Source organism: Oncorhynchus masou, chromosome 6 (genome assembly GCF_036934945.1).
Source record: "Oncorhynchus masou masou isolate Uvic2021 chromosome 6, UVic_Omas_1.1, whole genome shotgun sequence".
Classification (NCBI taxonomy): Eukaryota; Metazoa; Chordata; class Actinopteri; order Salmoniformes; family Salmonidae; genus Oncorhynchus; species Oncorhynchus masou.
The window spans coordinates 64,002,915-64,030,818 of NC_088217.1; the positions used below are offsets into that span (position 1 = coordinate 64,002,915).

Sequence of the window (27,904 nt, forward strand, 5' to 3'; positions counted from 1 at the left end):
GGAATTGTGAAAAACTGAGTTTAAATGTATTTGGCTAAGGTGTATGTAAACTTCCGACTTCAACTGTAAATATATGGACGAGCAATGTCAGAGCGGCATAGACTAAGATACTGTAGAATAGTATAGAATACAGTATATACATATGAGATGAGTAATGCCAGAAACGCATGTAAACATTATTAAAGTGACTAGTGATGCTTTCCACCTTCTCCACTGCGTTCCTGTCGATGTGGTGCTCCCTCTGCTGTTTCCTGAAGTCCACGATTATTTCCCTGGCACCACACTCCCAGAGCCCTCCCTGAAGGCTGTCTCGTCATTGTTGGTAAACAAGCCTACGACTGTTGTGTCGTCTGCGAACTTGATGATTGAGTTGGAGGCATGCTTGGCCATGCAGTCTTGTGTGAACAGGAAGTACTGGAGGGGGCTGAGCACACACTATTGTGGATCCCCAGTGTTGAGGATCAGTGAAGTGGAGGTGTTGTTTCCCACCTTCACCACCTGGGGGTGGCCGTCAGGAAGTCCAGGACCCAACTGCACATGGCGGGGTTCAAACCCAGGGCCTCGAGCTTAATGATGATCTTGGAGGGTACTATGGTGCTGAGCTATAGTCAATGAACAGCATCCTTACATATGTATTCCTCTTGCGCAGTGTGATGGCGATTGCATCATCTGTTGATCTATTGGGGCGGTGAGCAAATTGAAGGGGCCTAGGGTGATAGCTATGGTAGAGGTGATATGATCCTTGACTAGTCTCTCAAATATCTTCATGATGACAGAAGTGAGTGCTATGGGGTGATAGTCATTTAGTTTCTCTTGTTGCCTGCAGGATGTGGACAAGTGGTCATTTGATGTCTTTCTGCTCCATGAAGCTAGCGGGGAACATGCACTCAAGTTCTTGGTCTATGAGCTCCTCAACAGATATGACCTGATCAAACCCCTTTTGGGTCAGATGTTCAAAAATATTCTCATCAATCAGACCTGGGTTGAAATATTTGAAAAAGCCGTTCAAATACTTTGAGCGTTTTCCCGAGTCTGCCTAGAGTGCCAGATGGGCAGGTTTGCCGTTTAGACACTTTTATATTGGTTTATTTAACCAGGACAGCTCCAACAGGCACATATAAAGTATGTTAAATGACTTACTTAGGCTTGAGGTGTAAATGTCCTATCCTCCCTTCATCAGATACCTATGTCTTCCCTGGTATCCTTTGTGGAGGCTCTGGAGGTGGTCTACAACAAGCACTGAAACCCCTATCACAACCTGATCCACGCTCCGATGTCACGCAGAACGCACACTACCTAATGCTTCACACCGGTGTTATGGTGAGTTAAGCCTAATTTATACCCTAAGTACGTTCACAGTGTAATAACACAATTAGCTCTGCAAAATGGCAATCCTGCTTCCTACCTAACAATGCAGTGTTGCCATTTTGCATAGCTAATTGTAGTTATTGTGTTGCATACACACACACATTGTCACACATGCAAAGAAGCTATACTAGATCTCTAACCTAGATATTCATTTTGCAGCGCTGACTCAATGACCTAGAGATTTTAGCCATGGTGTTTGCTGCAGCAAATCATGACTTTGAGCACACAGGGACCACCAACAACTTCCATATCCAGACCAGGTCAGTCATCACTCTCCCTCTTTGGTATGTCTCATTTAGAACTGGGTTGGGGGTCAATTCAGAAAGTGATTTTGGGATTCTCAAATCCCAAAATGGTAAGAATTGAATAAATACCTTCTCCATTTAGCTTACTGACCAGTTATTGAATTGTAATTTCAGTTTACTTCCTGAATTGACTGACTTCAATTCAAATTGACTCCAACCCAGATTTAGAAAGACAAATGGTTCTGTGGATCACAACACTTTTCAGTTGTGAAATGTAATTTGACACTTTTTTTATATGAAAGGGAACAGTTCTCGATATTGAATAGAGTGGAGTAATGACTAAATGTGGGGAAAGAGCAGGAGATAAATATATACTGTTAAAACTCAACCTAAAGATGACTGGCGGTAAGGGGTTATCCATTAGTAGATCCAGGGAGACACAGAGGAAACAAAGGAGCTAACAACAGGTATCCACGTTTGTGTATGCATGTGTGAACTTGTGTGTGTGCCTCCATGTGTTTGCTGGGAGCTCGGTGCACTGGTAATTGAGATGGTCATGAGCACAGATATGTTGTGCCACTTTCAGCAGATCAAGAGCATGAGGAGTGCTTTGCAGCAGTCAGACGGGTGTGTCTTCACACTGTCCACTCCTTTCTCACTGTTCTTCTCCTCTATCTGTTGCACTCCAAACCATCCCGCCGATCTTCCTTCCCACTCTACTCAAGAGGCTTTGAGACACTTCGGATCTTCTAATTGCACTCCTTAACAACACTTTCGTCCTGAAGATTCCTCTCTAAACAAAGGAGCACACACACACACACACACACACACACACCTGACCCTTTCTTTCCTTCCTCTGTGTGTCTTTGCATGCATATGTGTGTGTCTGCTTACGTGAATGTCTGCCTGTGTGCGCGTCTACATGTGTGCTTGCATTTTTGTGTGTATGGGCTGATGTATGCTTGTCTGTGAAGTTCAGTGTGGACAAGGCCAAGGTTCTCTCTCTGATGCTACATGCGGCTGACAGAAGCCACCCAGCCAAGGACTGGCCTTTGCACTACCGCTGGACACAGGCCCTCATGGAGTTTTTCAGACAGGTACTGAAGGTTTTGTGGACAGCTTTTATGTGATTCACATTTCTTTATTGATTTTCACACATAGAAATTAACAGTGACAAACAGAACAGACTGAACAAAAACAGTCAACACCACACAAGGTCCTATAAAGAGTTCCAGACCATCATAAATCATGATAATTGAAATGAGTTGTTTTAAAGTTATGTTTTTTGAGATTGTTGCTGTTTCCATTGGGTAAAATAGTATGTTAATGGTGTATACAATTCTCTAAAGCCTTGTTCACATTGGCAGTTGTGATTCAAATTTATCATTTTTCTTTGCTTGTCTGATTCAAATTTGTTCTTTTTCCTCCAGTCTGAAACACCCAAAAAGCACATAGAATCAGATATTTCAAGACACATTTCACAGGTGGTTTGAAAACAGATATAAATCTGATTCCTGGTCATGCAACTTGTGTCTTAAAGGTCAAATCTGAAATATTCCCCTCAAGTGATTTTTAGACTGTTATTTGGCATATCATGTTGCTTGCTTGCAAACTACCCTGTTGATAGTTTTGACAAGAACATGTGGTAGCTGTGGAGCAAACTATCTTGTTAATTGTTACAAAGAAATTATTGAATGTGCTAGAAAGCTAAACATCTACCTAATTAGCTAGTTGACAGCTGTGGCTGGCCAAATTGACTAGTCTTGCAAGTTGGATCATCTTATCTATCCTTTGAGGCTTTAAGAGTGTTCTTACACTAAGCAACTGGGAAACGTCCGTAGCAGGCATTGTTGTCACCCTAGCTTGCTACATAACTTCTAAGTGATAGGAGCACCACCAATCAGCCTACACCACTGTGCACACACCCGTTGTTACTATGACAACAAGCATAGCCATGTCATCAAATTAATGCTGTCTGAACACATACAGTGGATCCTCCTTTAAAAGTTGCATCCTACCCCAGCACACCTTGCAGTCAGCATTCTGTGGCACATTATCTATATGCAGCCATTTTTCTGTCAATGCAAGTTATTGCTAGTTTGACCAGCAGAGGGGGTCTTTGAGAAGCATTTGATACTCTTCCATGTTGCAGGCACGTGGGAGACCGGGGTTCAATCCCCCAACGGGGAAGAAGGAGTAGACTGTCCTTGTAAATAAGAATTAGTTCTTAACTGATTCCATATGTGTTATTTCATAGTTGTGATGTCTTCACTATTATTCTACAATGTAGAAAATAGTAAAAACATAGAACAATCCTGGAATGAGTAGGTCTGTCCAAACTTTTGACTGGTACTTGCTTAATTAATTTGATTAATATTATGGGGTTTCTATTCCATGAAAAACAAAAAACCCTGACGGTCGGCAGTACAGTACTGGGCTATTTAGCTAAAGAATCCCTGTGTTGTGCGGACCGGATGGGAGGCCGGGGTTCAATTCTCCGACGGGGAGGTAGGCTGTCCTTGTAATTAAGAATTTGTTCTTAACTGATTTCATAGTTGTGATGTCTTCACTGTTATTCTACAATGTAGAAAATAGTAAAAAATAATAATCCTGGAATGAGAAGGCGTGTCCAAACATTTGACTGGTACTTGCTGGGTAAATTCAGACCGTTTCTCTCTCTGAGCACACACTGGACATTCGGCCGAGGAGTAGGGTTGATTTGAGCATTCTGGCCTTACAATGGCAGTCAAGCTAGCTTGCTAGCTACTTCCAGAAAAAAAAGACCACTCTGACCATTTTACTCACCCTAGGAGAGCTGGTAAGGCAGTTTTTGTGTTAACCAGAGCGATGGTGACTGTAACTGTGCTGCTTTTTTTGCCGACGTTTACTGACACCGGCGCCATATTCAACTGGTGTTGAGTGCTCGTACCCTCAGACGTGAGTGCTCTGAAATCGGAGTAGATAGCCAGGGCAAATTTACGAATGCACCCGAATGTCCATTCAGAGTGCACAATGACTATACCATTTAGCTAAGCTAAGAAATGGGAATCATCAAGTCAATAAATGTTGGGTTTCACACCTCGCTCGGCTATTAGACTAATATTTAGTACAGGTTGAATAGTCTATTGTTCAGCTATTAGCCCCTCTCCCCAACTTGCAACAAATGTATGTATTTTGGTCTACGTTTTTATTTTCAAGTCAAAAATAATTGTTCTGACAGCAAAAACGAGGCAAATAATTTGTGATAAGAGTGCAAAACGTTATGCATTTTATTCCCCCAAAATAATTTTTCTTTTGCTATCAACCACCCTCCATTTTGACCATTTATTGTCAGTTTGGCCACAACCAATACTGTTCAGCCTTTCTTTCTGACACAAAGGAATAGCGGACACCTACGAATGAGGACTGTGTGATGATGGCATCTCAGGTAAGCAGCACTGGGCATTCTTCCTTTCAACTTTTACATTTCTAGTAGTTAGCTCCTATGATTAAGTGTCGGCTCATAACATTGTCATAAAATTGTACTATATTACTTACTTACTTACATACATACATACATACATACATACATACATACATACATACATACATACATACATACACACACACACACACACACACACACACACACACACACACACACACACACACACATACACACATACACACATACATACATACATACATACATACATACATACATACATACATAAATCATGCACTTATTATTCTCAAACTAACCAAAATCATTTAGCCTGTTCTCGCCATTTTCAGTTTAAATAATCTAATTAATCTTGTGAATTAATCTTTCTTTCATAGCAACTCATAAGCAGGCCATGTCCTATTTATTTCATTGTCAATATAACTTAAACTCACTCACTTTTGTACATCGCCTTGGTCCGTACAATTGACCTTATTTTAGCGCTGCAAAAACGTAATACTTCCAGATCAACTGTAATGTCAATACTATTACTAAGTACAATATCTCCCCTTTCCAACAGAGTCAATTACATGACCCCACGCTGCCCGTTTCTGCATAATTCAAGAAGGCAATGAGCCCTGTCAGGTCTTTTTAAAAATGGCGGGTGGGGAAGCGAAACTAATGCGTGGTAGTGAGGAGAGGTGTTGTGTGGGAAAATTGCTTTTTTTCACTTTCACTTCACTCTGTCCAACTTATCACCTTATCGCCTCTAAAATGTAAAGAAAACACCATAAAGAGTTTATATAATGTGTCATTACATACCTATTTGAAGGTTTGTGTTGAATTTGAATCAGGTTTTACGGCGGTGCTAAAGTGATCTTCAGAAGTAAACAGCGGCTTTGAGAGTCATGATCGCATGCAGTGACAACGCAAAAAATGACTAGGGATCCCCCTTACCCGTCACTGTCCATTTCTTGTTTTTAAACAATTAGAGAAGTGCTACACCTGGTGGAGAGAGATTGTAAGACAGAAATAGTTGCTTTATGCATGCTGTACATTACAGCATGACACGTCATGATGTAACGGAGGGTCCGTTATTTTCAACTTTTCTCCAATACTATATAGCCATTACCATGTCGATCAACGCTTGAATAGAAATGTAGATCACACCCCAGATTTTCAAGTCAACACAGGCGCTACAGTCCCATTAGTTTTCTATGTAGCCTCGTTTGAATGTTGCGGATGCGCACATTTGTACAGAATGGGGTGAGTTTACATTATAATCATATTTCATGACAGTGTAACGGTTACCTTTTTTTTACAGAAGGATAAAAGAACACAATATGTTTGTCAGGGAATGCTATTCTGATATGTCATATAAAGAGTTAGACCAGAAAGTCAGCGCCATTAAGACAAGGATTCCCCATACTGGCTTTAGAATGGTCAAAGGATGTCTCAGAGCAATGGGCCATCGTGTACAATGGTGAAGAATTAGCATGTAGATGGTGGAGGGATCATTGCCAGAATGATCAAGCTTTGTTGCATTGCTCGACAAAAATACTCTGTTCTTGCACCCCCTGTCTTGCGTCCACATTGATACAAATCATACATTGATAAGGTATTAAGATATATAATGTCTCCATCAAATCTAAGAAGTTATTTAATTTTTTATTATTATTTCTTATTCCTAGAAAAATGTTAAATGATGTATGAAATTAGAGTTGTTCTTCATCAACTGGTAATACATAAATAAGGAAGCAGGTTAATAGGTTGAGTGGAGCTTTATTGCTGGCAAAAGTGTCCATAACCAGAGGTAATTAAACTGTTCTGAGTTATTTTTCTCTCTTCCACTCTGCCTATCTTGTTGTACATGGAACCTGTCTCACATGCACTGTTTGAAAGAAGAAGAATATCCACCTCTTCTGTGTGGGATATGTGTTCCTACCTCGTCTGTGGGCAGATCTGCAGCATTTCACAGAGAGTTGGAATAATCACCCTTTAAGTACAGAGGTGAACCTGACACCTCACCAGCTGTGGAATATTGGAATGCTCCAAACACCTGTGCACATTTTGGTTTTTGCCTTAGCCCTACACAGCTGATTGAAATGATCAAGTCATCATCAAGCTTCAAGTGGTATTTACGTCTAATAATGAATTATCTTCTATTGTTTGTCTTCATGTGTCTGTTTTTCAGCATAAAGTACTCTGTAGGCACTTACTGTGGACACCAGGTGAGACCACACACACACAATAACATTCTCTCTCCTTAACAACTTCATCCCTCTTCCCCTTCTCCCTAAATCCTATAGGTTATATCAGCAGTGTTGCCGAACCCCTCCCACATCTGAACTGGCTGACACAGAGAGCATAGCATGATCATAGCTGAGAGGTCACTTGGTCTGTCACGACTTCCGCCAAAGTCGGTTTCTCTCCTTGTTCGGGCGGCATTCGACGGTTGACGTCACCGATCTTCTAGCCATCCACCTTTCATTTTCCATTTGTTTTGTCTTGTTTTCCCACACACCTTGTTTACATTTCCCTCATTACTTGTCCTGTATTTAACCCTCTGTTCCTCCCATGTCTGTGTGTGTAATTGTTTATTGTCAGGTTGGCACACTTCCGGCTGGTTTGCGCCGGGTTCTGTTTTATACCCGTGCTTTGTGGCAGACGGTACTTTGTACGTGGTTGTGGTACTTTGTGCTGCCTCACTTGTTCTTTGGGCATTTCTTTTTGTGATGCGTTTGCGTTCTGTTATAATGATTGCCTCAGTAAAGTGCTTTGTCCACTCATCTCTGCTCTCCTGCGCTTGACTTCTATGCACCAGCTACACCCACTGATGACATGGTCGGGTCAACAGGATATATTATTAAAGAGATGCTTTACATTGAAATACTGATAGAGATGTAGTAGTCCCAGAGTTAATGATCCAAGGTCAGATTTGCATTTCACCTGATGATTCTGATGACTGACCGTGTTAGAGTAAAAAACAAACAAGGCTTAATCATGCTCTTTCTCTATCCATCTGTCTCTCATCTCCAAGTATGTTTTTATGTGAGAGAGGAAGCCAGTCCCGTCATCGCCACCTCACCCGCTCTTAAGATAAGCTTTGGGCTAACTGGGGGCCCAAGGCTGGTTAGGAGACACTGTTAGAGACACTGTAATTGTGATGAACTGAGAGAATATTTGGGTAGCACTGTAATTAATTTAATCATATGCTGTCTGCTGCTGTTCTTACCTCTTTCCCTTTCTGTCTTCTACACCTCTCTCCCCACCTCGTATTTCTTCCACGTTTTATAATGCACTCCATATGTGCATTGAAGTACAGATTGAACTTGTATTCATAATATAATATTTAAATTATCATAATTATAATGCATGTATTATGTATTCATGACACCTGGATATTGAGCTTCTTTCAATAAAACGTTTCACATTCTCCACTTGTTGAAATTAAGTATCTCATTGAAATACTATCCTGTGTCCTCAGATTAATGCAGATGAAGGGAGTTAGGTATGCAAAGTTTTTTTTTCCTGTATTCCTGAATTACAAATAAGCTTTTACTGAAATCATGTTTCTAGTCTATTGCATAGTTACAATGTGTAATCATTGATGTCCCAGGAGCAGGAATGGTAAACACTGTTTAAGGGTATAATTGTAATACATACATCCAGACACAGCATCATTCAAAGAATGGAGTTTGATACACCTGGTATTGGATATGACTGAAAAAGAATGTCTCACAGAGATTCATACCTGAACCACACCTTTATTTGTCAACGAAGAGTACACGATCAGTGAATATATTCAATGTACAGGCTACAATGTTCCCAATATGACAGCCTGGCTAGCTGGCTTTCTCATTAGTCCCTAAAACATTAAACAACACAAATTACAATGTCATACTGTACTCATGTCATAACACCAGCTAAATCAAGATTTTCATAAATGTACTTTATGACAAAATAATATGGACAATTGTTAGTCTCTACATTAACTAATATATTCTTCTCAATGGTAAATGTTTTGCTTGACTCGTTATGACTTTATAATTTCTTCCCCCGTAATGTTTTGTCAGACATCTTTGCTGAAGAAAGTCACCAGGGACGGGTGACAAGGACGTGCGTCAAATTCCAGGGACGGGCGTCAAATTCGTCATTGGAACCACTCAATATGATTGGTAATATAAAATCTTGGGACCCAAATGCATAATGAGTGTTATAACTCCACTTTGTGGTGGTCTGGAGCAATGAAGCCATGATGCTGGTTACCTCTAAGTCCCGCGGTGCAAGCTTGCAACTTTTAACCTCTGGGATATGTGGGACGGTAGCGTCCTCAACAACAGCCAGTGAAAGTGCAGGACGCCAAACTCAAAACAACAAAAATCTCATAATTAAAATTCCTCAAGCATACAAGTATTTTACACCATTTTAAAGATCACATTCTCGTTAATCCAGCCACAGTGTCTGATTTCAAAAATGCTTTACAGCGAAAGCACCACAAACTATTATGTTAGGTCACCTCCAACTCACAGAAAAACACAGCCATTTTTCCTGCCAAAGAGAGGAGTCAGAAAAAGCACAAATAGAGATAACGTTACGTTCAGTAGTTCTAAAACATGCGGTGATTGTGCAGAGAGCCACATGAATTCACAGAAATACTCATTATAAATGTTGATGAAAATTCAAGTGTTATGCATTGAACTTTAGATACACTTCTCCTTAATGCAACAGCTGTGTCAGATTTCAAAAAAACTTTACGGAAAAAGCATAATCTGAGTACGGCGCTCAGAGCCCAAACCAGCCAAAAGAAATATCCGCCATGTTGCGCAGTCAACATTAGTCAAAAATAGCATTATAAATATTCACTTACCTTTGATGATCTTCATCAGAATGCACTCCCAGGAATCACAGTTCCACAATAAATGTTTGTTTTGTTCGATAATGTCCATCATTTATGTCCAAATAGATTATTTTGTTAGGGCGTTTGGTAAAAAAAAAATCCAAGGTCAGGTCCAGCCGAACGTCGGACGAAAAGATCAAAAAGTTCTGTTTCAGCCCGTAGAAACTTGTCAAACTAAGTAAAGAATCAATCTTTAGGATGTTTTTATCGTAAATCTTCAATAATTTTTCAACCGGAGAATTCCTATGTCTGTAGAAAAGCAATGGAATGAGAGCTAACTCTCTCGTGATCACGCCTCAGAGCCTTTGGCAATCTGCCAGACACCTGACTTATTCCTCTCTCATTCGGTCCCACCTCACAGTAGAAGCCTGAAACAACCTTCTAAAGACTGTTGACATCTAGTGGAAGCCTTAGGAAGTGCAACATAACCAATATCCCACTGTATCTACAATAGGGGCTGAGTTAAAAAACTACAAGCCTCAGATTTCCGACTTCCTGGTTGGATTTTTCTCAGGTTCTCGCCTGCCATATGAGTTCTGTTATACTCACAGACATCATTCAAACAGTTTTAGAAACTTCAGAGTATTTTCTATCATATACTACTACTAATATGCATATATTAGCATCTGGGACAGAGTAGCAGGCAGTTTACTCTGGGCACCTTATTCATCCAAGCTACTCAATACTGCCCCCCTGTCACCAAGAAGTTAAAAGAGGAACCACTGTAGACATTGTTTTATGGTGAGCGTTGCGCCTTTTCCTTTTCAATTATGGAACCATACCAAACAAAACGTAACATAATTACAGTGTTCCGGATTGACGTTTATTATGTTACGTCTAGTCTATGAGACCAGGCTGACCAAAGATGCTGCTCCCACCAATCCCGTTCTGAACTGCTTTGTATCAACTCTTTATTTCCCTTATCCAAATCGACTAATTTTATATTTTTTTGTCTGTACACGTTTACTCTAGCTTGGTCCCAGTTCTGTTTGTACTTTTGCCTACTCTTTTGTCATTGTCAAGCCTAACAGTCTGGCCTTTCAGAAATCTTAAAATATGAACATTCTATCATCAATGACCTCGAGGAGAACAGAAGATTTGATCCTTATTGGATAACATCCACAGCAATCAGCTGCGAATACGTAGAAGCTCAAATAAACCTTAGCACACAATGAAACCTTAGCATTTATTCATGAAAAATATTGAACACAAAAAAAAGGTATTGTGTGCAGTATGTGTGTTCTGTATATGTGCATACTACATGGAGCACTTATTAGTGTGTCAAAAAACAAATGCACTGTCCTCATGTCTTTGTTCTGTCTTTTTTTGTTTGTCATTGGCTTTTTTGTATGTTTTCAGTGTGACAAAGAGGCTGAATTAGGACCGCCCTTCTCCCCTCTCTGTGACCGCAATGCAGCCATGATCGCTCAGTCACAGATAGCCCAGTAAGAATGCTCTTAAAATGCATCTTCATTCATTTTTCATTTGTATTTATTTAGCCAGGATAGTCCATTCAATTCAATGCATTGGAAAGCTTGCTCCAATCCTGTAATGTCAGATCAGTGATTAATTCAAGGAAGGAAGGAAGCATTTTAAAGTGTTTGGACAGGGCCTCTCACTACCTCAGTCTTAATCGCAGGGCTTTCCCACACTGTGTGGGCAGAGGAATATTGGGAAATTAGCTTCAACAATTGCTTGCATCACAAAAAAAGTGACCACATTGTCTCCTTCCCTATATCTGTACTGATCTAGCAGAACCGGAATAGAGAAAACAACATAACTTCCAACATATTGCTTTTCACCTGTTCTGTGTTTTCAGACCAATCCAGGTGAGTATAGTAGATGAGGAGAGGAAGACACTTTACTACTAAGATGCACCCTCTCTGATGAGGAAAATGTTTGACCTTAAAGTTTGGCATGATACAAAAATCTTTGCAATTACTCTTTGGAATGGTCTCCCCTCTCTCTCAGGGTTCATTGACGTTCTCTGCCCTGATCAACTCTACAGTGAAAGCGATCTCTCCTCTCATAGAGGAAGCTGTGAAGTCAGGAGCCTCTGGAGTCAGAATGTCCAGGTACTTTCCATGAAAACCCAGCAGAGACCCATAGACTCATCCGCCACTAGAGCAGATGTATTAAACAATGGCATTTACTTCCGTGTGTTCTGGTATAAGTAAATTCAAAGGATGCGTGTGTGTGCTTATACGTGAGGGTGTTTGCTTACATGTGTGCGAGTCTGCACGTGCATGTGTTGGTGTTTGCGTTTGTACGTGTCGGTCTTTCTTTTAGCATGACTGGCACAGACGCGGGGACAGTGATGGAGTTGGTTCAGAGACACATTGGCTGTGGAGCTCCGTTTGACTACTCCCTGCCCAGCATAGACCTCAGACGGGTACACCGCAAGATAGCTGATACTATCCAGCACAACAAGGAAAGATGGAACGAGCTAGCTGAGCAAGGTAGCCCAACCTAACTCAGTCTTTTATTGATTTAGCAAACATAACAAACAGACCAGTCTTGTTTAGCGTCTTCTAGAGTAGAAGCTTAGGAGGCACATCCAAAAAGCCAACAGAATGCAAACTGTTTATAAACTTAGAAAAAATAAAGAACATTGTACACTATAATATTACCAGCTCTCACAGTATATTACCGCATGACTAAATGGTCTAACCCTAACACTGTCTATGCCTGGCCAGCACAAGACTGTCTTACCATGTGTTTCACACAACTCAAGTCTATTCATCCAGAATTGTGTACAAAGTGTGTACTACACTTTTAATGCATGTGTAATAATAACACAATAATATCTAGTGAGCTGTCTCAGTGTCATGGTCTTCTGTTGTTTGTTGATAACCAGAGTTCGCCAGCAAAGAGAGGTTATGTCAAAGAAAGGAGCATGGACGAGACCAGTCGAGCACAGTCACAGAGGGGTCAAAGGTTTCACTGACACAGACAGCTTTGGAGAGGAGTGATGATATAGACCATACAGAAGATACAGAGGGTCTAAATGAACTGGATGATACCCATAATGCCCTACCACAGGACTGCTGGCCCCCCTCTGTAGACAAAGGGGTGGGCGCACCCCAGAAACACCCATCTCGAGTTTGACCACAAGGACACACAGACAGACAAATGCCATGTGCACTTGCAAACACACACACACACACACACACACACACACACACACACACACACACACACATACACACACACACACACACACACACACACACACACACACACACACACACACACACACACACACACACACACACACACACACACACACACACACACACACACACACACACACACACACACAGTGTGCACAGGTGTGTTGAGTGTATATATGTTTAACAAGAAGATCACAGTGGGTTAGGATTCCAACCTTTTGCTTCATTTGGATTCAGCTGGATTTTTACATCCGTAGTATTCTAATGCAGACAAATGTTGAAATTATATTGTACATCCTTCTTCCTCTAAGACAAATGGCATGTTACCTTGGTGACAGGTGTGTGTAAAGGACGTTATTGTGACTGGTGTGTGATATGTCTGCACAGGAGAGAGTACAGTGATAAATGAAGAGGAAGAGGAGCCCCAGAGCCCTTGATCTAAGTTTGCAAATGTGTCTTTCATGTTCAGTATCGGTACTATTATTTTTTGTAAATGCATTATTTTCAGCTATTTATTAAAGGTAGGGTACTTACTGCAGCACAATGTTTTATTTTCAACAATCAGTTCTGCATAGGCCACATTGTTATGCTGTATTGGCACCATTTTCGGGACGCTAAAGAGAACAGATCTGTGCAAAAAGTACTGATTTGATTTGAAGCTTCTCTTAAAAAATAAACGGAGGCGACATTATGCATTTCTCAGTTTTTCAAAACTCTGTTTACAGTAAATACTGTATGTGCTCCCTTATATCACACATTGTTAAATTAATTATTTAAATAATTAAATCATGCTAAATCAGGTGTTCCCCCCCACCCTCATACAATGGATTATGGAATTTAATAATGAATCATCTAGCACTGTGCTCTGTAACATGCAAGGATAAACATGTACAAGGACAAATATGTTTATTTTCTCCAAAAATATCCAAACAAGAAATAATGCCAAAGCATATGGTTAACATAAATGTTTGTACCTTGAACATAATGTTAGGCCTGTAGTACATGTTGGCTACAAAATAATAGATAAGAAGAGTCAAAGACAGATGGAGGATTGGCAGGTTTCCCTCTGGAAATATGGACCCATCGTGGATGTGTCAGCTGAAACCTAACGCTCTAGTCTTGTCTAATGAAGAGGAGCACAGCACTCAGTTTGATTCAATTTCCTTTTGATGGCCATTAGGGGCCATGCTAAAAGCATTCGCTTAAAGGTATGGGTAGTTCTGGCTTGGGTAGTTATGGCTTGGACAGATGCATTATTTGATATAGCCTTTGCAGCAAACCGATTACACCATATATACTGAACAACATGGGCCCATGTTTCATGAGCTGAACTAAAAGATCCCAGAAATGTTCAATATGCCCAAAAAATGCTTATTTCTCTCAAATGTTGTGCACAAATTTGTTAATTTAAGATAAGATAATCCATCCACCTGAAAAGGTGTGGCATATCAAGAAGCTCATTAACCTTCCTGTTGTGTTGGTTTCATGTTAATTTATCACAGACTACTTTGTGTAAAAGTTTAACACGGATTCTCTCATACTCACCAGTGTCATGATCAAAGATATGATCAAGAGTATATCGTTTGGCCATTGTGCTGCCACAGAATTAATTGTGAGTAAGGCCTCAAAAAAGCTTTATATATCAGAGCCACAAGAAAAGATCTATATATTATTGAAACAATGTTGCGATTGTTTGTGAGAATGCTAATAGTTATGGTTCCCATGGAGGATAGATTCTATTGGGGAAAGGTTCCCGTGGTGGTTGACATAGAAGCCAAGAAGGGGAGTGAGGTGTGTGTGTGTGCTCAAACACACATGCATGTGGGGGTCTGGGAGAGGAAGTGTGTCCATTTTATGAATGGGCATGTGCCTGAACTCAATTTTATACACTAATTGTAGTCTCACTCATTCATTTCTAATGTCATTTTTGACCAGTGTCATGCCCTGATCTGTTTCACCTGTCCTCTGTGCTTGTCTCCACCCCCCTCCAGGTGTCGCCCATCTTCGACACTATCCCCTGTGTATTTATACCTGTGTTTTCCGTCTGTCTGTTGCTAGTTCGTCTTGTTTGTTCAAGCCTACCAGCGTTTTGTCGCAGCTCCTGTTTGTCCCTAGTCTCTCTTTTTCCTCTTCCTCCTGTTTTTTATTTTATTTTTTACCTTTGCCTGTCCTGACCCTGTACACACCTGCCTGACCACTGCCTGTCTCTGACCCTGAGTCTGCCTGCCGTCCTGTACCTTTACTCCATCTCTGGATTACCGACCTCTGCCTGACCTGACCTGACCCTGAGCCTGCCTGCCATTCTGTACCTTGGCCTCTGCTCTGGATTATCGACCCCTGCCTGCCTTGACCTGTCAATTACCTGCCTCTGTGGTTACAATAAACATTGTTACTCCACACAATCTGCACTTGGGTCTTACCTTGATTCCTGATAACCGGGAACACCACAGGTGTACAAAAGTTTAACAAAACACCACATATTTTATGAAAATCATAAAAATGTAGTTTGTTTATTCAGATGCCCTGTGTGGACAATGTCATGGAACCTTATGACAATCAGATTAAATTAACTACATTTTTCAGAGAGGAAACTTGTAAATTGGTCCAATTCAACCGGAACACAGCTGGAGGGTTAAACAAAAGGATCATTACACAGGTGCACCTTGTGCACAATACAATAAAAGGCCCCTCTAAAATGTGTATTTTGTCACACAACACAATGCCACAAATGTCTCAAGTTTTGAGGGAGCATGCAATTGGCATGCTGACTGCAGAGCTTGTGCCAGAGAACGTTGTTTTTGAGAATTTGGCAGTACGTCAAACTTTAATAAATTAAGTAAATTACATTGTATCTACGATACAATTATTGCTTATAGTTTAAAGTTTGTCCTCTATCAGGTTGAATACAATTGTACATTGTCGGCTATTATTGCCCCCCTCACTGCTGAGTTGAATAAGACTTTTACACTGTAGCCTGTCTGAGGGAATTAAAAATATGTGCACGAAACCAAACTCAGGAAAGACATGAACATGACGACAGATCATATCTTATCCAGGTACGAAAAGAGAAGGCTGAGTTTTCGCTCCATCAAAGCTCTGTCCTTCAGTGCTCATCCCTCCCTCCCTCTGGGCTGTGAATGGGGAGCAGAGGCCTCTGTCTTCTGGGTTTTGGGTATTCCCCTAGTGTGAAAACACAAATATGTAAAGAACTATCATGGTAACCAGGCTGACATTTCACCCCTCCCTCTTCAACCCCATTAAATCATGCATACAAATTCATACGCACTCACAACAGTTAAAGGGGAAGTTCAGGATTTTACAAATGGATGTTAAATGGTTCCTCACCCTGAAAGTAGTCTATGAGCCAGGATAAACTATAATCCATGTTTTTTTATTTGTACCTTTATTTAACTAGGCATTTCAGTTCAGAACAAATTCTTATTTTCAATGACGCCTAGGAACAATGGGTTAATAACCTTGTTCAGGGGTAGAACGACAGATTTTCTACCTTGTCAGCATCGGGATTCAATCTTGCAACCTTTCGGTTATAAGTCCAACCCTCCAACCACTAGGCCACCTGCCGTTTTCTCTAACCAGCTACTTTAAAGTTCAGCTAACTTTAGCCACCAATAGGAATCAATGGGAGTGATATAGTCTCGCAGTGTCAGACGTAGGAGCAAGAGCATCTTGTCTGGCGAGGATGTCGGATTCTCTTGGACATTTCGAAAGGGGAAAAAACATTTTACTGGGAGGGCCCTCTTTAAAATGCACACAACAAATCACACGTTTGGGTAGGCATGGTTAAAAATAAGGGCATGAATTGTTCTCATGTTTAGGGAGTCCCATTTCTGTCTCCCCCTCTCTGTCCCAACTTCAACAGCCGTGTAAGCAGGAGAATTGGTGCATTATGGAAGGTCTGTTTAGATAGACTAGGGGTGTTTCTGAAAATGCATACTACTGTGCTCCACACTCCCATTCTCCGAATGTGTTCCTTGAGAGCATTCTCTTGAGTATGTTCTTATTAGGATGAGAGTGTGGAGAACGCTCTGGTGCTACTGCATAACCTTTGATATTTTAGTAAGTCAATTGAGTAAAATGTGTCAGCAACATGTCGGCTGCTAATCTATGCTGGACTTTCCTGGATCACCCTCTGTAGCTAATGTTATATCCAGTGTTGGGGAGTAGTGAACTACATGTAGTTGAGTCAGCAATTCAGCTGCATTTTGCACAAGCTTGGTGGTAGTTGAAGTAAATCGCAATCTTGGTAGTGTTTTCAGTAGTTAATTACTTTTTGCCATCTAACTTCTGAAGCTACACACTACTTTTTTGGTAAAAAGAAAGTATAGGTGAAGGCGAGAATATCCTTTATTGTTTGGTGTCAGACTTGCCTAATTATCACTTGAAACATATTTTTTTGTTTAATACAGAGGGATCTGTTCTTGCGATTAGTATTCTGATATTTCAGATTTACATATGAAATTGTTTCACAAAGTAGTTTGGATGTATTGAACTATTTTAGTTAAGTAGCTTTAGTTAAGTAAACTATATTTTTCTTAACGGTAGCTTGGCTGTAGCTCTTCCAGTGTAAGTAAATGGTAGCTGGGTAAACTATCTTTTCAGTTTAGCTTCTCCAACACTGTTTGTCAAACATTTGTAGATCTGAACATCAGATTTAGTTTAATATTGCATTATTGTTAGTAAAGAAATTGAGACTGTTAATCTGTTGTTATTTTGTGGAATATAGCTACATTGAAATGTGGTTAAAGAAAGTAGCTTGCAAGAGACATTATATAAATTATTTTGCAACATATTTAACAAACCGTTAACATAGAACATTAGCATAGGCAACGACCCTACTTGTCTAATACAAAAGGTAACTTGCTAGTGCAGTAGCTAGATGTTACCCCTCATCATGATCCATGGTTATTTAGCAAGCAGCCCAAGTTAGCCGGCTAGCTAAGCTATCACTCGTCATAATCCATGGCTACATGTGCTACTACACAGCCTGCAAGGACTCTGTCAACCCTGGGAAAACATGCCACTATAAAAACCTGGTACTAGCTACATTACAAATAAACATCCGGACAATACGGACCCGACAGCTAGGAGAATATCCATCCAGAGGAGGGCAGGTAGAGGGCGGCAGACCATCAGACCAGAGGACATTTCTCCAAAAAGTACGATCTTTGTCCCAATGTGTTGCAAACCGAAGTTTTTGACATTTTTATGGCGGTTTTGAAGCAGTGGCTTCTTCCTTGTTGAGCAACCTTTCAAGTTATGTCGATATAGGTCTCATTTTTCTGTGGACTCATACTTTTGTACCTATTTCTGTTAGCATCTTCACAAGGTCCTTTTGTAACGGTTTTCTATAGGTGAAGGAGAGTCGGGCCAAAATGTGGCGTGGCTATTGTGATTCATGTTTAATGAAACAAAGTAAACACGAATCAAATACAAAAACAACAAACGTAATGTGAAAACCGAAAACAGCCTATACTGGTGCAAAGTAACACAGAAAAGGAACAAGGACAATCACCCACCACAATACAAAAACCCATGTCACACCCTGGCCTGACCAAATAGATAAAGAAAACACAAAATACTAAGACCAGGGCGTGACATCTTTGCTGTTGTTCTGGGATTGATTTGCACTTTTCGCACTAAAGTACGTTCATGTCCAGGAGACAGAATGCGTCTCCTTCCTGAGCGGTATGACGGCTGCGAGGTCCCATGGTGTTTATATTTCTGTACTATTGTTTGTACAGATGAAAGTGGTACCTTCAGGCATTTGGAAATTGCTCCCAAGGATGAACCAGACTTGTGGAAGTGTACAATTCTTTCCTGAGGTCTTTCTTTAGATTTTCCGATGATGTCAAGTAAAGAGGCACTGAGTATGAAGTTAGGCCTTGAAATACATTCACAGGTACACCTCCAGTTGACTCAAATTATGTCAATTAGCCTATCAGATGCTTATAAAGCCATGACATAATTTTCTTGAATTTTCCAAGCATTTTAAAGGCACAGTAAACTTAGTGTATGTAAACATGTGATACAGTGATAAGATAAGTGAAATAATCTGTCTGTAAGCAATTGTTGGAAAAAATTACTTGTGTCATGCACAAAGTAGATGTCGTAACCGACTTGCCAATACTATAGTTTGTTAACAAGAAATTTGTGGAGTGGTTGAAAAACAAGTTTTAATGACTCCAACCTAAGTGCATTGTTAGGGAATAATCAAAATTTGTTGGTAACATATGTAAGATGTTTTATATTCATCATATGTTTGTAAGTTACTTCTCATCAAGAATGGTATTTTTGTATAATACTGTGGCGAGGGTGCAGTTATCTGTTTTATGTCAAGACTAAGTTGCATGGACCGCAGAGAGGGTGGAGAGGTCAAAGTGTCATCATGTGTAAACATATCTTTTGCTCCACAATGTCTGTGTGCCAGTCAGTGTGTCTCTGTGAGTTTGTCCAGGATTTGTTGTATTTAGAATTGGTTCTATCTAAATGACAATTTGATATATATCATAGGGTGGGGGTAATGTCTTGGTACCATTTTGTACCAAGGACGAGATAAGAGCTTTGTTTAGGAGACCAAACTGAACGATAATTTATAGCCAACTCTGTCCTCTTAGGGGATACTCCTCTCTGAAGTAAAGTCTTTATTTGTGTAAGTTCCTGGGACCTGTGGATTGTCATGTCGTCTAGGGGGGGGGTGGATCTTCGCTATAAAGGATCCCATTTGCCATTGTGTGGAGACTCTCAACATTTCAGTAGAGATACTGAACTGTTGAGAGTCACAGAAAATGCTATAGAGCTCATATAATTAAAGATGGACTTTGATAACTAACTCTGACTTGTGTGTGTGGTTTGCTCCCATGATTTGGTAAATAGAGGAAATTTCCACGACAGCATGTAAACGTCCGACTTCAACTGTAGCAAGTTAGCCCTATTGACTTACAGGACTATAAACATGCCAAAATGAAAAAATATATTTATTAATGTATCAAGATAAAATATTGTAGTCAGGCCAACATGTGAGATATGAATGGGCAACATTTTATTCCAAAGGCTGAGTTTATTTTCTTTAATTTCAGCCCAAATAATGGGCACCATGGATTTGACTATATTTTTTGTTTGAGTTTTATATCATATTTCATATTTCATGCGTATTCATCCGTCATATTTCTGTCCATACTTTTCATTGAGGCTTGCATCAATGCATACTTCGAAATGTGTTCAAGCCGAGCACACATCAGAGAAGTTCCCTCCATGCTCTGTTTTGCATACATTGATTTAGACTCTGACTGATGCGTGAGAAACACCCTGGGAGTGATACGGTCACTTGTCCAATTGACAAAATCTCATGGCCAAATCAACTCATTTAGTTTGATGTTAGTGAAAGGTTTTTTCATTTTTTTTCTCACAATATCCCTTTATCACTGTCATTGATTGTCAGCTAGCGGACGTCAAAGTTAGCTGATGTATGTAATGGTTGTAAAGAAAACAAAACCACAGATCACAGTTTTTCTTACGCTTTCAGGGTAGTCAGTGGGCCAAGTTGTAAAATCCTGAACTTCCCCTTTAATGTGCATACACTGTTTATAAACAACATGCAGTACCAATCAAAAGAATGGACACACCTACTCATTCAACGGTTTTTCTTCTTTTTACTATTTTCTACATTGTAGAATAATAGTGAAGACAAAACTATGGAAAAACACATATAGCATCATGTAGTAACCAAAAAACAGCTTAATGAGTGAGTCCCCTGGAATTGCATTTCAATTAACAGATGTGCCTTGTTAAAAGTTAATTTGTGGAATTTCTTTCCATCTTAATCCATTTGAACCAATTAGTTGTGTTGTTACAAGGTAGGGGTGGTATACAGAAGATAGCCCTACTTGGTAAAAGACCAAGTCCATATTATGGCAAGAACAGCTCAAATATGCAAAGAGAAATGACAGTCCATCATTACCTTAAGACATGAAGGTCAGATAATACGGACATTTTTAAGGACTTGCTCTCATGAGGACCACCACAGCAATGAAAGACCCAGAGTTACCTCTGCTGCAGAGGTAAGTTCATTAGAGTTACCAGCCTCCGAAATTGCAGCCAAAATAAATGCTTCACAGAGTTCCTCATGAAGCTGGTTGAGAGAATGCAGAGAGTGTGCAAAGCTGTCATCAGGTTTTTGGTTAATAGATGATTCCATATGTGTTATTTCATAGTTTTGATGTCTTCACTATTATTCTACAATGTAGGAAATAGTAAAAATAAATAAAAACCCTTGAAAAAGTAGGTGTCCAAAGTTTTGACTGGTACTGTATGTACGACAGATACCACATACTATTCAGTCAGATCCAATGTTATGGCAGTGTCGGAGGTAGAACTGCATTAGTTCTGTCAAATACTGAAGCAGCTCCTGGCATTATACTTAAAGTGGACATTGCTATTAACTGCACAGAGTCGCATTAATTAAGAGAAATACCACACAACCATGTTTACAAGGGAAAACACTGGAATTTTAGATGTAATCTAGACCTCAAATAGGCTAATAGAAATCTGCATTATTTCTATATAGTCTACACTTTCTTGTTCTGAACTTCTAACACAAGTGGGATGGGTGTGGCTTTGTGACAATGACCATGAGCAGCTGCTCTCATATTTGACAGCTCCAACGCAGTTACACTTCCGACAGCAAAACATCAGCTATGCGGGTGTCGGCTATCGCTGGTTAATGCTTGATCTGATTGAATCAAGGCCTAAGACGGACAGAAGCATACTTATAATAACCCTCCTGTTGGGAATCATCTAATTGTTCCATGAGGTCACCCATCACCCTTCTGGAGTACTTATGGTAAACACTGCCCTCTTTAGAGAAACCTAAACCCCTGTTCTCTACTTAGTGTCAGAGCTGACGTAGTGCTCTCAAAGAACTGAGCCATTATTGGCCCAATAAGGAGAAGAATGTGTCTATCCCTACTGCTCTGAGATCAGAGGTCAGGTTTTTTGCCTTCCCACAGAGTGTCCCAACTGGTGAGGGTCAGAGGTGCGTAAAAGTCGGTCGGTCAGTCAGTCAGTCAGTCAGTCAGTCAGTCAGTCAGTCAGTCAGTCAGTCAGTCAGTCAGTCAGTCAGTCTCTGTCTCTCTGTCTCTGTCTCTGTCTCTCTCTCGCTCCTCTAATTGGAATCTATATGACATGTTTTATGCTTGTGTCAGGTGCTAGAAGTTTTGTTTGTGCTTTTACAGCTATGGGAATGCTGACTCATGCACACCAAAGCCAGACGTTGGTATTTTCATGGTGTTGCTGTGCTAGTCGGGCCCCTATCCATTTACTGTACTGTGAATCCTTGTGTTATTTCAATGTACCAGAGAATTATGTGGCATTTCATAAAACACATTTTATTTTAACAAGTTCCATTCATTTTTGCAAGATAAATCTTAAGAACAGTACATACCAACATATTAATACCAAGAGACCAACTACAGTATAAATTGACTAAAAACTAACAAACAAACCAGAAAGCTTTCTGAACAAAAATGTAATTTGAATGATGTCTTAGACCTCAATAATTACATAAATGATGTAACATCCAGTTGGATAAGCAACTAAAATAATCAAATCATACACTTCTGAGACACTTCATACATCAGGAGAGCTGTATAGTTTATGGAAACATAACTTCCAGGGATAACAACCATTGTATAATTGGAAGAGGAAACAGAGGACCAGGGTTTTGTTCAGTAGGCACAAAACAGAGTAAAACTTTTGAAGCTTAAAGAGATGGGGAGGTACTATGTCAACTTGTTGTTTTCCATTGCAAAACGTTTTGCAACGTTTTATGCCCTAATGAACACAACTCAGGAACAAGCGTTAGACAGAAAGACAAAACAGTGACGCTATCGAGAGATAGACGTGGGACTGGAGAGATTGCTCTGCTGACTTGTAGAAGTCTCTAATAATAACACAAATATGATAATGACAATAATAATGGTAATAATGAAAACAAGAGGGAGAGAAAGAGAAAAGAGATATATTAGTAACATGTTGGAAAATGGATCCCTTCCCCCTGAAGAGGAATAGAGAGTACAGCACAAACTTTACATCTTCCATCTTGAGCTTTATTATATTTTTATTATGTGTTTATGATATTTTGTATAGAGAAGATTAAAACTGCTTTTTTTGTGGATGATGGTGCAGGTGATAAGCAACTTAGTGTCCTTTGTGAAAACATGGAGATTTCAAATAGTTTCCTCGTTTTTAAGGTGAGGTGGGACAGCAGAAAACACTGAGCCACACTTACCCCCAGTACAGTTGCTGTCTGCGACTGGGAGGCCCCCATTGGCTAGCAGTCGATGATTGGCATACAGCTCATTGCCATTTGGCTCATCAGGCCCGTTATGATTAGCCTGTTGGGCAGTATTGCCATAGTGCTGGGCTGTGATTGGGTTGAGCTGGTCAATGTTTTCACAGAGGCCCTCTTCCAGATGTTCCGGTTTCTGAAAGTTTTGGTCCATCACCATCTGTAGCTCTGAACTCGACAGGGGAACACAGAAGCATCGCCTATGGTGGGAAGCTGACAGCTGAGCTAATACATTTTAAACATTCATTAATAATAATGTGCTAATGTGGATGTTTGAGGGGTCTTTGAAACTGAACCAAGGAGATAAACTACTAACACATTAATAATGTGATGGCAACAGAGAAGTATCAGAGGAATGAGCCATATGAGAAACGCACACACCATTACATGATACTTTCCAAATCTATGCCCAACCGTTCAAACTTCTAATTGAAATAATGAATCTCTCCAGAAATAAGTCGCTCACTGTTACAGCCTGTCATAGACCCCACTCTGCTCCCAGCTCTTCCCTGGACACCATATGTGAATTGATTTCCCCCCATCTATAATCAGAGTTCGTTCTACTAGGTAAACTAAACTGGGATATGCTTAACACCCCGGCAGTCCAACAATCTAAACTAGATGCCCTCAATCTCATACAAAATGTCAAGGAACCCACCAGGTACAACCCTAAATCCGTAAACACGGGAAACCTCATAGATATTATCCTGACCAACTTGCCCTCCAAACACACCTCTGCTGTTTTCAATCAGGATCTCAGCGATCACTTCCTCATTGCCTGCATCCTTTATGGGTCACTGTCAAACGCTCCCTAAAACACTTCTGCGCACAGGCCTTTCTAATCAACTTGGCCCGGGTTTCTTGGAAGGATATTCACCTTATTCCGTCAGTCGAGGATGCCCGGTTGTTCTTTAAAAGTAATTTCCTCACCATCTTAAATAAGCATGCCCCTTTCAAAAATTGTAGAACTAAAAACAGATATAGCCCTTGGTTCACTCCAGACCTGACTTCCCTCGACCAGCATAAAAACATTCGGTGTAGAACTGCACTAGCATCGAATAGTCCCCGCGATATGCAACTTTTCAGGGAAGTCAGGAACCAATACACACAGCTAGTTAGGAAAGCAAAGGCTTTTTCAAACAGTAATTTGCATCCTGAAGCTCTAACTCCAAAACGTTTTTGGACACTGTAAAATGCATGGAGAGTAAGAGCACCTCCTCTCAGCTGCCCACTTTACTGAGGCTAGGTAACACTGTCACCACCAATAAATCCACGATAATCAAGAATTTCATTAAGCATTTCTCTACAGCTGGCCATGCTTTCCTCCTGGCTACCCCAACCCCGGCCAACAGCTCCGCACCCCCTGCAGCTTCTTGCCCAAGCCTCCACAGCTTCTCCTTCACCCAAATCCAGATAGCAGATGTTCTGAAAGAGCTACAAAACCTGGACCCGTACAAATCAGCTGTGCTAGACATTCTGGACCCTCTCTTTCTAAAAATTATCGGCCGCCATTGTTGCAACCCTTATTACTAGTCTGTTCAAACTCTCTTTCGTATCATCCAAGATTCCTAAAGATTGGAAAGCTGCCACGGTCATCCCCCTCTTCAAAGGGGGAGACACTGTAGACCCAAACTGTTACAGACCTATATCCATCCTGCCCTGCCATTCGAAAGCCAAGTTAACAAACAGATCACTGGCCATATCGAATCCCACCGTACCTTCTCCGTTCTGTAATCCGGATTCCGAGCTGGTCACGGGTGCACACCAGCCACGCTCAAGGTACTAAACGATATCATAACTGCCATCAATAAAAGACAGTGCTGTGCAGCCCTCTTCATCGACTGGGCCGAGGCTTTTGACTTTGTCAATCACCGTATTCTTATCGTCTGACTCAACAGCCTAGGGTTTCTCAAATGTCTGCCTCGCTTGGTTCACCAACTACTTCTCAGGATGTCAAATTGGAGGGCCTGTTGTCCGGACCTCTGGCAGTCTCTATAGGGGTACCACAGGATTCAATTCTCAGGCTGACTCTTTTCTCTGGACATATCAATGATGTCACTCTTCTTGCGGGTGCGGGCGGGCGGGTGATTCCTTGATCCACCTCTACACAGACGACACCATTCTGTATACATCTGGCCCTTCTTTGGATACTGTGTTAACAAACCTCTAAATGAGCTTCATTCCCATACAACACTCCTTCCGTGGCCTCCAACTGCTCTTAAATGCTAGTAAAACTAAATGCATGCTCTTCAACCGATCGCTTCCCGCACCTGTTCACCCGACTAATATCACTACTCTGGACAGTTCTGACTATGTGGACAACTACAAATACCTAGGTGTCTGGCTAGACTGTAAACTCTCCTTCCAGACTCTTATTAAGTATCTCCAATCCAAAATTAAATATAGAATCGGCTTCCTATTTCGCAACAAAGCCTCCTTCACTCATGATGCCAAACATACCCTCGTAAAACTGACTATCCTACCGATCCTCGACTTCGGCGATGTCATTTACAAAATAGCCTCCAACACTCTACTCAGAAAACTGGATGCAGTCCAGTCACAGTGCCATCCGTTTTGTCACCAAAGCCCCACATACCACCCACCACTGCGACCTGTATGCTCTCGTCAGCTGGCCCTCGCTACATATTCGTTGCCAGACCCACTCGCTCCAGGTCATCTATAAGTCTTCGCTAGGTAAAGCTCTACCTTATTTTAGCTTACTGGTCATCATAACAACACCCACCCATAGCACGTGCTCTAACAGGTATATCTCACTGGTCATCCCCAAAGCCAACACCTCTTTGGCCACCTTTTCTTCCAGTTCTCTGCTGCCAATGACCTGAACTAATTGCAAAAATCGCTGAAGTTGGAGACTTATTTCTCCCTCACTAACTTTAAGCATCAGATATCTGAGCAGCTCACCGATCACTGCATCTGTACATAGCTCATCTGTAAACAGCCCATCCAACGACCTACCTCCATCCACATATTGTTTTTATTTACTTTATTTTGCTCTTTTGCACACCAGTATTTCTACTTGCACATCATCATCTGCACATCTATCACTCCAGTGTTAATTTGCTAAATAGTAATTACTTCGCTACTATGGCCTATTATTTGCCTTACCTCCTTACTCCATTTGCACACACTATATATAGCTTTTTCTATTGTTATTGAATGTACTTTTGTTTATCTCATGTGAAACTCTGTGCTGTTGTTTTTTGTCGCACTGCTTTGCTTCATCCTGGCCAGGTCGCAGTTGTAAATGAGAACTTGTTCTCAACTGGCCTACCTGCTTAAATAAAGGTGAAATAATAACAATACAACATATTCCACTATTTGGTTCAACTGACTAATCATCCAAGACACCACATTCCCTGACACATTGCTACAATACTCATCATGAACAATTTAAATCTGTGTCCATTGCATTGAACAGAAAAGTATTTGTAATTAACTGATGCTCAAGCACTTGATATGCCTGCAGTAGCAGAGCAACTGGAAGTCCATTACAGCTCTGTTACAGAGCGGCTCAAGGTAGCTAGCTAAGTGCCTGCACACAACTCAGCCTTGGGCGTGCACCACCAGTCCATTTGCAGCCATTTACTGCATGCCCACTCTGGCTGGATCAATAACAGAGATAAAGACGTATTTAGCGTTAAGCAGCACAACTATTCCAGGAATGAGCTGCTCTGTTAAAGTGAGTCAGCATGGAGATCCTAGCGCTCACCCCCTACCTCTTTGAAAAAACACCCACATTCCTCTTTGCTTCACAGCTGAGGTAATGGCTCTGCAGAAGATGGTTCATTTGAGTCCAATGGTATTTCTGTCCTGTTTATATGAATTGTGTTATTTCACACACTGCCTCCGCATTTGTGGGACTTGCAAGAGACTATGGTCCAATCCATGTAGTTTAAGTTCATCAGTTCTAGAGTATAGAGCATGATTTATTATAAAGATGATTTATTGTATTCTATTACAATTATGTAATCAGCATGACCTCCAACATCAAATAAATTATAGGTATTGCATGTGTGTGTGTGTGTGTGTGTGTGTGTGTGTGTAACATAATAGTAATAGTAATAATATATACAGTACCAGTCAAAAGTTTGGACACACCTACTCATTCAGGTATTTTTCTTTATTTTTACTATTCTCAACATTGTAGAGTAATAGTGAAGACATCAAAACTATGAAATAACACTTATGGAATCATGTAGTAACCAAAAAAGTTAAAAGAATCTAAATATATTTTATATTTGAGATTTTTCAAATTAGCCTTCTTGGCATTCTCTCAACCAGCTCCATGAGGTAGTTACCTGGAATGCATTTCAATTAACAGGTGGGCCTTGTTAAAAGTTAATTTGTTTTAATTTATTTCCTTCTTAATACATTTGAGCCAATCAGTTGTGTTGTGACAAGGTAGGAGTG

The 27,904-nt window shown here is 40.6% G+C and overlaps 1 protein-coding gene and 1 pseudogene across 1 annotated transcript in view; one reads left to right on the forward strand and one right to left on the reverse strand.

Annotated features, from left to right (window-relative positions):
- Positions 1 to 13,042, forward strand: part of LOC135541657 (dual specificity calcium/calmodulin-dependent 3',5'-cyclic nucleotide phosphodiesterase 1A-like) — a 32,659-nt pseudogene extending 19,617 nt beyond the window's left edge.
- Positions 13,043 to 19,877: 6,835 nt separating this feature from the next.
- The window catches only part of LOC135541658 (protein phosphatase 1 regulatory subunit 1C-like), a 38,061-nt gene continuing 30,034 nt past the window's right edge, over positions 19,878 to 27,904 (reverse strand). The window contains exons 5-6 of the mRNA XM_064967977.1: positions 23,414 to 23,641; positions 19,878 to 19,894 (exon numbers count right to left, since the gene is read on the reverse strand). Of these exons, the coding sequence (XP_064824049.1) occupies positions 19,878 to 19,894; positions 23,414 to 23,641 (245 nt within the window). The remainder of the gene's footprint in view (positions 19,895 to 23,413; positions 23,642 to 27,904) is intronic.